Source organism: Brachyhypopomus gauderio, chromosome 10 (assembly GCF_052324685.1).
Source record: "Brachyhypopomus gauderio isolate BG-103 chromosome 10, BGAUD_0.2, whole genome shotgun sequence".
Classification (NCBI taxonomy): domain Eukaryota; kingdom Metazoa; phylum Chordata; class Actinopteri; order Gymnotiformes; family Hypopomidae; genus Brachyhypopomus; species Brachyhypopomus gauderio.
The window spans coordinates 10,903,629-10,915,920 of NC_135220.1; the positions used below are offsets into that span (position 1 = coordinate 10,903,629).

Genomic DNA, 12,292 nt, shown 5'->3' on the forward strand with positions numbered 1-12,292 from the left:
ATATATATATATATATATATATATATATATATATATATATACGTTTTGAGTCGACGATAAAATTAAGGCTTCAGCTACAGCTATTGTGTGCTGTCTTTCAGCACCTCCATGTGGACAGCGACGCACAGAGAAACATGGGGCATGAGTACACTTATTTTAAGTTTACTTTTTTGTGGCTAATTACGTACGCTTTGACATATTTTAATTCGCCGTAAAAACTCAGTTTACCTTTTTATATTTATTCGATATTTTTTGTTCTATTGTCCTGTTGTACTACTCATTTGTCTGTATGTGTCGCTATTGGTCTTTGAAAAACGTTGGATTTACGCCACTGGGCCGCGGATAGTAGTCACGACAAGCTAAGCAGACATGTTAAATTCTTACTGTACTGCGCATTGATATTGAAGATAAACATAACATTGCATCGTCCTGGATTTTCAGTGGATGTTTGTGGACTAATCTGAGAAATGGCTGTGTATACGGGAGGATTAATGAGGGAAAGATGGCAATTTTACTCCCGTGTGCGTTGGCAAGTACTGTTTTGTTTCTTTACTTGTACTGTCACAATTGCTGGCGGACAAATTCGTTACTCTATTCCAGAGGAGCAGAAAAAGGGCTCACTTGTAGGTAATATAGCGCAGGATTTAGGCTTAGATGTGAAAAGGCTTCGCGTGGGTCGAGCTCGTGTTGTATTCGGCGATAACACGCAGTATATCGAGCTAGAACGAGACAAAGGGCTTTTGCTTGTAAGTGAAAGAATAGACCGAGAACAAATCTGCGGCGAAATTACTCCATGTAGCTTTACATTTGAGATAATTTTGGAAAACCCTATCGAGTTGCACCGTGTAACAGTTGAGATTCTTGATATAAATGATCACGCTCCGTTGTTTCACAAAGACGAGGTGAAATTTAAGATCAGCGAGTCCGCAGTGGCAGGAGCTCGCTTCGTCTTAGACGCTGCGGAGGATCCGGACGTGGGTGTAAACGCACTTCAAAATTATCACTTAAACCCAACTGACAACTTTATTTTAAAACAACATGCGCGTCCCGACGGTGTTAAATATGCCGAAATGGTGCTTCAGAAGCCCTTAGACAGAGAACAAAACCCGCACCTCTCTCTGACACTCACTGCAGTCGACGGGGGAAATCCGCTAAGATCCGGTACTACTAGAATAGACGTTACAGTTCTCGATGCAAATGATAACGCTCCAGTGTTTAATCAGTCAGTTTATAGAGCAAAAGTAGATGAAAACGCACCGAAAGGCACGTATGTAATCACAGTCAATGCAACCGATGCAGACATAGGCTCATATGGACAAATAAGATACACATTCTCAAACCTAAAAGGGAACATGGGCGATGTGTTTAGTTTGGATGAAACCTCGGGTATTGTTTCTGTTATAGGGGTGATAGATTTTGAGAAAAACAAGATATTCGAGATTGGAGTAGAGGCGGAAGACCAGGGTGGTTTGGCAGATTCTAGCAAAGTGGTTGTGGAGGTTGATGACGCTAACGACAACGCGCCGGTGGTGACTGTGATGTCTCTGTCCAGTCACATCTTCGAGGACGTGCCGAGGGGCACAACAGTCGCCGTTTTAAACGTCAAAGATCCCGACTCTGATTTAAATGGTCAGATCACATGTAGTTTACATCGAAACGTCCCATTTAAGCTTAAATCGTCACTTACTAATTATTACACGCTTGTGACGGACGCAGCGTTAGACAGAGAAACATTTTCGGAATACAATGTTACTATAACTGCGACAGACTCAGGCAATCCCCCACTGTCGAGTACTAAGGTATTAAATATTAAAGTGTCTGATGTTAATGATAATGCTCCGGTTTTCTCTCAAAATGCGTTCTTCACTTATATAACGGAGAACAATTCGCCGGGGGCGTCGATATGCAGAGTCATGGCGAATGACATTGATTCGAATCAAAATGCGAGGATATCCTTTATTCTAGAGGAATCAGATATAAATGGATCACCCGTTTCTAATTACATATCTATAAACACAGACACTGGGGTACTGAGTGCAGTGCGTTCATATGACTACGAACAACTCAGCAAGTTTGTTGTTTATGTAAGAGCGCAGGATGGAGGAAGCCCAACTCTGTCCAGCAATGTGACAGTGACAATTACAGTCCAAGATCAGAATGACAACGCACCTCAGGTTCTCTACCCAGTACAGACTGGCGGCTCTCTGGTGGCTGAGATTGTGCCTCGTTCAGCAGATGTGGGCTATCTTGTCACTAAAGTGGTGGCTGTTGATGTGGACTCTGGACAGAACGCCTGGCTCTCCTACAAACTCCAGAAAGCCACAGACAGGGCTCTGTTTGAAGTGGGTCCACAGAACGGAGAGATACGAACTGTGCGCCAGGTGACTGATAAAGATGCTGTGAAACAAAAGCTCACTATTGTTGTGGAGGATAACGGACAGCCCTCTCGCTCAGCTGTAATCAACATTAATGTAGCTGTGGCTGACAGTTTTCCTGAACTGCTCTCGGAATTCACGGACTTCACACACAGCAAATCATATAATGATGACCTGACATTTTATTTAGTTTTAGCGTTAGCGGCAGTGTCATTCCTTTTCATCACGTGTTTAGTTGTTATAATATCAGTGAAGATCTACAGATGGAGACAATCCCGCATCTTCTATCAGTCCAATCTCCCAGTTATTCCGTACTATCCACCTGGTTACACAGACACAGGAGTTACTGGAACTCTGCCCCACATGTATAATTATGACGTGTGCATGACGACTGACTCCAGGAAAAGTGACTGTAAATATTCTACACTTGGAGGCCAGAAGGTTTTAGTCATGGATCAAAGTTTCACAGGGACCCTGCAGCCTGCCATGCAGGAACAACACTTGGAAGACTTTGAATCTCCAGAGTTGGTAAGAACAAATCGCATGTCATTGTTGCTTTATCTCATTTAAAAAGAAATGCCATTCTTGTGTATTTTCATGCCCTTGTTTGAAACCTCTCCACTACTGGTAAGGTACTGTCACAACTATATTTCTATCAGTGCAGATGCACCACTAGACCCAGTATAACAGGACACAGTAAAACATTTCTATGCACCATTATTCTCCTGGAGATAAAATGATATGAAATTCATAAACATGGTCTGGTTTAACCTGCAATGCTGCAATCATACGTATAACCAGTAACTGGCTCACTGTAGCTTGCTTGAACAAATAATCACATAATTCCTATGTAGTTTTATGTCTTGTATTAATTCACATGAACATGTGACAGAATTATTAGAATTAGAATTATTATACAAAAGAGTGACATTTTTCTCATGACAGAAGCGAGACCGCATGAAGAAAATGAGCTAGAAAGAAGAGATAGAACAGAGAGAAAGCATGAGAGCAAATAGAATAGGAGAAAAGAGAGGGAAACAAAAAGGAAAGAAGAGACAGATCAGGCAGAAGGAGTGATCCTTAATAACAACACACATGCACACAGCTGGGTTGTGCCGTCTTCTCTGTGCGCCCCAGTACATGCTGTCTTGCCTCTGCATCTGTGCAATTTTTGATTAACGCGGCATTTGTGTTTACATTCAGAGAGCTGTGCAAGTGGGTTTCTGCGACCTGCTTGCACTGCGAAATTATATGTAGTTCATATCTTTAACTCAGAGAGCCGCTGTTGACCACCGCAGACTCGGGTAACGTCTGCCTCTCCGCAAGCTACCCGTGCTCACCATAGTGTTGGAGCAACGAAAGAAAGAGGTCCTCTTCACGCTCGCAAGCAGAGTAACATTTTTATTATATCGCCCATGATCTGAGGACGAAAGGTTTTCTTGTGAATCTAAATGAATTTGATGAGATTTTAGTTTATCAGACAGGATTATCCGTTCCTGATAATCGGCGCCTTCTTATTTTTTTGTGGATTTTAACGTCAGACAAAAATACGTCCGTTGCAGCGATGAGACACACACTGCTGCTGGTCGTGGTTTTGTGGTCGACACCAGTGCTCGGGCAGGTCACGTATTCGCTTCCCGAGGAAATGCCGAAAGGTTCGACAGTTGGAAATATCGCACAGGATTTGGGTTTGGATTTAAAACGACTGAAATCTGGGAAAGCACGAATCTATACCGAGGACAGCACGGAATACATCGAACTCGACAGAGGGAGGGGTTCACTTTTTATTAAAGAGAAAATGGATCGCGAAACCCTTTGTGCAAAAATCTCTCCTTGTGCGCTACACCTTCAAATGATTCTGGAGAATCCGATGGAATTGTACACAATTACCGTTGAAATTACGGACATAAATGACAATGCGCCAAGTTTTCAGAAAAAAGAAATGAGGTTCGAGATAAGCGAGTCAGCGGCGACGGGTGCGAGGTTTATGCTGGGGCGAGCCGTGGACGCAGACGTTGGAATCAACGGGCTTCAAAGCTATTCGCTTAAACCGACAGAAAATTTTGTTTTAGAACTGCACAACCAAGCAGACGGTAGTAAGAACGTAGAAATGGTTTTACAAAAATCACTTGATCGAGAAAAAGAGGAGTTATTTAATTTAATGTTAACAGCTTTTGATGGAGGCGATCCATTGTTGTCAGGTACTGTACAAATACATATAAGAGTGCTGGATGCTAACGATAATGCTCCAGTATTTACACGAAAAATATATAAGGCAACAACAACAGAAAACTCAATAAAAGGATCCATATTAATAACTGTAAACGCTTCTGATGCAGATGAAGGCTCTAACAGTCACGTGACATACTACATTTCTGACACTGTGGATAATCACGTAGCTAATACCTTTCTCCTAAATCAGCAAACTGGCGAACTATTTTTAAATGGTGAAATTGACTATGAAAAAGCGAGTCATTACGAACTTGACATTCAGGCCAGAGATGAAGGGGGACTTTCTGATTCATGTAAAGTAAATATTGATGTCTTGGATATTAATGATAACAAACCAACGATAAACGTTCTTTCTATGTCCAGTTCTATTTCTGAAACGTCTCCTTCTGGCACAGTTGTTGCAATGATAAAAGTTAATGATCCAGACTCGGGCATTAATGGAAAAGTTAATTGTGCCATTACTGAACGTATTCCGTTTATCATATTATCCCCCTCCAGCAATTTCTTTAGCCTGCGCACAGAGCAGGACCTGGATAGGGAGAGAGAGTCTGAGTACAACATCACTGTGTTGTGTTCTGATGAAGGGGTTCCCTCCCTCTCCAGCAGTGCTTCTCTCCATTTACACATATCAGATGTGAATGACAACGCACCGGTCTTTGAGAGGAATAACTACGAGGCGTATGTAGTTGAGAACAACACACCAGGTCTCTCTGTATTCACAGTGAAGGCCAGTGACCCTGACTCCAATCAGAACGCTCGTGTGTCATACATTCTAGAAGAAGGAACTGTAAATGGAGTTCATGTGGCATCATATGTGTCAGTCAGTGCAGACAGTGGAGTCATTAGTGCTGTGCGCTCTTTTGATTACGAGCAGTTAAAGGACTTTCACTTCCGTGTAAAAGCGCAGGACGGGGGTTCCCCTCCACTCTGTAGTAACGTAACAGTTAAAATTACAGTCCAAGATCAGAATGACAACGCACCTCAGGTTCTCTACCCAGTACAGACTGGCGGCTCTCTGGTGGCTGAGATTGTGCCTCGTTCAGCAGATGTGGGCTATCTTGTCACTAAAGTGGTGGCTGTTGATGTGGACTCTGGACAGAACGCCTGGCTCTCCTACAAACTCCAGAAAGCCACAGACAGGGCTCTGTTTGAAGTGGGTCCACAGAACGGAGAGATACGAACTGTGCGCCAGGTGACTGATAAAGATGCTGTGAAACAAAAGCTCACTGTTGTTGTGGAGGATAACGGACAGCCCTCTCGCTCAGCTGTAGTCAACATTAATGTAGCTGTGGCTGACAGTTTTCCTGAAGTGCTCTCGGAGTTCACGGATTTCACACACGGAAAAACATATAATGATGACCTGACATTTTATTTAGTTTTAGCGTTAGCGGCAGTGTCATTCCTTTTCATCACGTGTTTAGTTGTTATAATATCAGTGAAGATCTACAGATGGAGACAATCCCGCATCTTCTATCAGTCCAATCTCCCAGTTATTCCGTACTATCCACCTGGTTACACAGACACAGGAGTTACTGGAACTCTGCCCCACATGTATAATTATGACGTGTGCATGACGACTGACTCCAGGAAAAGTGACTGCAAATATTCTACACTTGGTGGACAGAAGGTTTTAGTGGTGGATCCAAATTTCTCACAGACTATGCAGCATACAGTGAATGACAATCCCTTCCTGGAAGATTCAGGTTCTTCACAGCTGGTAAGCATATTCTCTGATTGACAACACTACATGTGCATTTCTCCCATATCTCTGTTGTGAATAGTGAAGTAACTAAATTCTCATCATCTGTGGAATTATGGAAGTTGTCTTTATGTTGAATAATAACAAAGCAGGAAACACAGATTCTTCCATGTTCTTTCTAGCTCTACTTTTAGAGGTTATGATGCCGGTTTCTTATGACAGTGGACACAGATATGGCTTTACACGGCTGGGTTAGTAGCTTAACTTCAAATAGCTTTACTTATGCAGGTAAATACTGTAATGCTGCTATAGCTAACTGCTTATTCCATGTCAAATTATTCTACTAACAGTTATTTCCTAATTTGTTACGTTACAGTTCGTCATAGTGATTGTCTTGATGAAAATCTACATACAAATGGTTTTATTCCTAATTGATTTGACCGATACTTCAGTGTCTGATTTTAATTTGGTTAAATTATGATTTGCTGTTTCATGGACATCAGGGATTCAAATTCCTGCTCATATACAGTGGACATCACTCTGTTTCTTGTAGTGAAGAGCTTCATGTGACTTCACAGTCCTAACGTAGCAGGATTAAGTCTATCCAGGTACAGTGGCTAGTATACTGTATGCAACTATGTCCAAAACGTCATATGCAAGGCATATTGTGCTGTCTTTGCTTATAGAATTTAGTTTTAAAGGCTGTATGCTAAGGGTGGATGTGAATGAATAATCAGGAATGGCTACAATGGCTAATGAGTGTCTGAGTAAGAGGAAAGCACAGGCCAGTTGGAATTTTTGGCATAAAAATACAGGGGCTGGGTTGTTTTGGGTTGTTTTTGGTGCCTCATGTAAATAAAGGACTCGTCAGGTGGGTAGTTAGCTCCAGAATGTGAGTGCAGATGGCAGTAGTGCCACTGATGGCATTAACAGGGCCTGTGAGGGCATTAACAGGGCCTGTGAGGGCTTTAACATGGCCTGTGAGGGCATTAACACTGCCTGTGAGGGCATTAACAGGGCCTGTGAGGGCATTAACACTGCCTGTGAGGGCATTAACAGGGCCTGTGAGGGCATTAACAGGGCCTGTGAGGGCATTATCACGGCCTGTGAGGGCATTAACAGGGCCTGTGAGGGCATTAACACGGCCTGTGAGGGCATTAACAAGGCCTGTGAGGGCATTAACATGGCCTGTCTTGAGAAGGCAGTAAGAGGACCTGTGAGGGCATTAACACGGCCTGTGAGGGCATTAACAAGGCCTGTGAGGGCATTAACAAGGCCTGTGAGGGCATTAACACTGCCTGTGAGGGCATTAACACGGCCTGTGAGGGCATTAACACGGCCTGTGAGGGCATTAACAGGGCCTGTGAGGGCATTAACAGGGCCTGTGAGGGCATTAACAGGGCCTGTCAGGGCATTAACACGGCCTGTGAGGGCATTAACACTGCCTGTGAGGGCATTAACACTGCCTGTGAGGGCATTAACACTGCCTGTGAGGGCATTATCACGGCCTGTGAGGGCATTAACACTGCCTGTGAGGGCATTAACACGGCCTGTGAGGGCATTAACACGGCCTGTGAGGGCATTAACAAGGCCTGTCTTGAGAAGGCAGTAAGAGGACCTGTGAGGGCATTAACACGGCCTGTGAGGGCATTAACACTGCCTGTGAGGGCATTAACAAGGCCTGTGAGGGCATTAACAGGGCCTGTCAGGGCATTAACACGGCCTGAGAGGACATTAACAAGGCCTGTGAGGGCATTAACGTGGCCTGTGAGGGCATTAACGTGGCCTGTGAGGGCATTAACGTGGCCTGTGAGGGCATTAACAGGGCCTGTGAGGGCATTAACAGGGCCTGTGAGGGCATTAACAAGGCATGTGAGGGCATTAACAAGGCCTGTGAGGGCATTAACACGACTTGTGAGGTCATTAACAGGGCCTTTGAGGTCATTAACATGGCCTGTAACAGGGCCTGTGGGGTGAGGGCATTAACAGGGCCTTTGAGGCTGGCTACAGCCTTGGGTGTTGGGGAAGCCAGTGTGGATATGCCATGTTAGGGAGCGTTTGGTAGTTTAATGGGTAAAATTCATTCGGAAGTGGTTCTTCTGAGTCCATGTGATCAGTACCTGTGGGGCTGTGTGGCCTTAGTCACTGGGAACGTCAGTATGGCTTCACTGTTTAGAGAGTAATTGGCTGTGTGGGAACAACACACTGGGTAAATATAGAGAGTTTAATTCAATGTGATTGGTTAGTGTAGTGCATAAAGTCCACATAGAACTGTTGGTACTGAGCATGTCATCAGTACCCGAGGGTCTGGAACTGGTCTTAGTTTCTGGGGAGGACAGGGTTGATTTATGTTTAAAGAGGTTTGTTAAGTGATGTCTGTGGTTTAAGGGTAAGTTCAGAGAGGAGTGGCTTGCCTCACTCTTGAGAATCTAAGAAGCCCCATGATCTTAATTTAGCTAAACACACATGGAGCCGAGTGCCTATCTGATGATACAATGATGAGTTTTGAAATATACTGGGTGTGCAGAAGTGTTGGACTTATTATGAATGGGATGCGTAAAAACAACGTTACAGTTGTTTTAAAGAAAATCCGCCATTATGCAATAAAGCAATAAACAGCAATATGCAATAAATATTGTTTTTTATGTAGTACTAAGTTTAGACTCAGGAGGCCGCTGTTCATCAACGATGGTTTTGGGTGTGTGTGTCCCCCACAGCCTCCTTTCACATCCCGTGGTGTCGCGGAGTAAGAGAAGAAAGGGTCTCGAGTCACTGAACGCAAAGGGAAAGATTAGTGCTTAGTCAAGACACTGATCAAAGGAGCTTTACAGCAGACATAGAAGAAGCTGATTTAGACACCGTGTACCCTTCATTTGCCTGGAATTTATCGTTGCGGATTATTGCCTCTGTCGGAAAAATGTCCGTTGCAGTGATGTGGCAAGCGGTATGTTTCATCATTCTTTCTTCTCTCCCTGCGTTCGGGCAGGTCAGCTATTCGATCCCGGAAGAAATGGCAAAAGGCTCCGTAGTTGGAAATATCGCTCAGGATTTGGGGTTGGATTTGAAAAATCTGAAAGCAAGGCAAGCTCGCGTCTATACGGGAGACAAGACGGAATATATCGAGATGAATAAAGAACTGGGGCAGCTACTAATCAAAGAGAACATAGACCGCGAGGCGCTTTGTGCAAAAACGACTCCTTGTGCTTTACACCTTCAGATTATTTTGGAGAATCCGATGGAGTTTTACAGAATTACAGTTGAAATTACGGACATAAATGATAACGCACCGCATTTCCAAAGAAATGAAATTACATTCGAAATTAGCGAGTCAGCTGTAACCGGTGCCAAATTTATGTTAGAGAATGCGGTTGATATGGACGTTGGTGTTAATGGCCTGCTGAGTTATTCATTAAAACCGACAGATAATTTTGATTTACAGTTCCAGAGTCAAACAGATGGCGAGAAAAACATGGAAATTGTGTTACAAAAACCGCTAGATCGTGAACATCAAAAGCAGTTGTCTTTGACGTTAACCGCGACGGACGGAGGCGAGCCAAGTTTATCAGGAGCTGTTAAAATACGCGTAACTGTACTAGACGTAAATGACAACGCTCCTGTGTTCGATCAGAAAACGTATAAAACCACAATTACTGAAAATGCACCAGAAGGATCTGACATAATTACTGTCAGAGCCTCTGACGAAGACGAGGGATCTAATGGTTTGGTTACGTATTACATATCAAACGCACTAGATTTAAATAACGTGTTTATAGTTGACCCGCACAGTGGTAAAATTTCCTTAAATGGACAAATTGACTATGAAAAAGCATATCACTACCAATTAAATGTACATGCTCGAGATCAAGGTGGACTCTCAGACACATGCAAAGTTATAATTGATGTAACCGATGTAAATGATAACCAGCCTGTGATCAGCATCTTGTCTCGGTCAAAGATCATATCTGAGGATTCTAAACCTGGCATGGTAATTGCAATATTTAATGTAAATGATCCAGACTCAGGAGCAAATGGCCAAGTTTACTGCACTATTAATAACAACATTCCCTTTGCCATAATATCCCCCTCCAGCAATTTCTTTAGCCTGCGCACAGAGCAGGACCTGGATAGGGAGAGAGAGTCTGAGTACAACATCACTGTGTTGTGTTCTGATGAAGGGGTTCCCTCCCTCTCCAGCAGTGCTTCTCTCCATTTACACATATCAGATGTGAACGACAACGCACCGGTCTTTGAGAAGAATAACTACGAGGCGTATGTAGTTGAGAACAACACACCAGGTCTCTCTGTATTCACAGTGAAGGCCAGTGACCCTGACTCCAATCAGAACGCTCGTGTGTCATACATTCTAGAAGACGGAACTGTAAATGGAGTTCATGTGGCGTCATATGTGTCAGTCAGTGCAGACAGTGGAGTCATTAGTGCTGTGCGCTCTTTTGATTACGAGCAGTTAAAGGACTTTCACTTCCGTGTAAAAGCGCAGGATGGGGGTTCCCCTCCACTCTGTAGGAACGTAACAGTTAAAATTACAGTCCAAGATCAGAATGACAACGCACCTCAGGTTCTCTACCCAGTACAGACTGGCGGCTCTCTGGTGGCTGAGATTGTGCCTCGTTCAGCAGATGTGGGCTATCTTGTCACTAAAGTGGTGGCTGTTGATGTGGACTCTGGACAGAATGCCTGGCTCTCCTACAAACTCCAGAAAGCCACAGACAGGGCTCTGTTTGAAGTGGGTCCACAGAACGGAGAGATACGAACTGTGCGCCAGGTGACTGATAAAGATGCTGTGAAACAAAAGCTCACTGTTGTTGTGGAGGATAACGGACAGCCCTCTCGCTCAGCTGTAGTCAACATTATTGTAGCTGTGGCTGACAGTTTTCCTGAAGTGCTCTCGGAATTCACGGATTTCACGCACGGAAAATCATATAATGATGACCTGACATTTTATTTAGTTTTAGCGTTAGCGGCAGTGTCATTCCTTTTCATCACGTGTTTAGTTGTTATAATATCAGTGAAGATCTACAGATGGAGACAATCCCGCATCTTCTATCAGTCCAATCTCCCAGTTATTCCGTACTATCCACCTGGTTACACAGACACAGGAGTTACTGGAACTCTGCCCCACATGTATAATTATGACGTGTGCATGACGACTGACTCCAGGAAAAGTGACTGCAAATATTCTACACTTGGTGGACAGAAGGTTTTAGTGATGGATCCAAGTTTGACAGAAATGAAAGGAAACCACTTCTTGGAAGATTCTGATTCACCTGAACTGGTAAGCGCGTGCTTGCTTATTGGCTGGATCCTAGTTGTCTTATAGTTGTGATGATTGTGAATGAGACTATCACATAATCTCTCTTTAGATTCAGACATTTACCACTGTATTGTTACTATGTTGAACATATCCATCACCTGCTATGTGAATATGCAGACTTAAAACAAATAACAAAACATGGCAATGTTCCAATGCAATGTGCAGTATATGTTTGTGTTGTATTTTGTTTTTATGTGGTTCAAAAACCTTTGTTGCACTAATTATGCTTTGTATTTACATTACATATGCTGCTCTTCAGATATTAGATGAATATTGTGTGAACAAAATATATACACTTTATTTTGAAACAGATGACCACTGTCATCTTAACACTATCAATTTGATTTCGCTATATACATCTGTCAATGAGGCTGTCATCATTTTCTAATTTCATGACATAGTTCAGCACCTGTAGCACTGGACAGCGACCTTTCCCCCCAATACAACAGTTAAGCTACCAGGATTGCTGACTTCAGGAATCAAAAATAGTTAATCGCCACAGACCAGCTGTTAAATTTAAAATGTCAGGTATATGTGATGAGAAATATGTAGGGCTCCATTTTATATTTAATGGGTTTAGTAGTTTATTCAGTCTAGATTAAAACGTGTTACATTTGAAGCACACATTTAGGCGCTTACAGCCTGTGTAGGGAT

At 43.2% G+C, this 12,292-nt stretch overlaps 1 protein-coding gene across 27 annotated transcripts in view; it reads left to right on the top strand.

Annotated features, from left to right (window-relative positions):
• Positions 1-12,292, top strand: part of LOC143525424 (protocadherin gamma-C5-like) — a 186,532-nt gene that overhangs the window by 100,083 nt on the left and 74,157 nt on the right. For 2 of the 27 annotated variants that reach the window (XM_077019364.1, XM_077019381.1), the window contains exon 1: positions 3,750-6,324. The exons of 22 other annotated variants lie outside the window; for them this stretch is intronic. In XM_077019364.1, the coding sequence (XP_076875479.1) occupies positions 3,940-6,324 (2,385 nt within the window). In that variant the 5' untranslated portion in view covers positions 3,750-3,939. Of the gene's footprint in view, positions 1-118; positions 2,904-3,749; positions 6,325-9,271; positions 11,600-12,292 lie in introns of those variants that run through there. 3 more of the 27 variants (XM_077019385.1, XM_077019386.1, XM_077019369.1) reach the window with 2 other exon arrangements.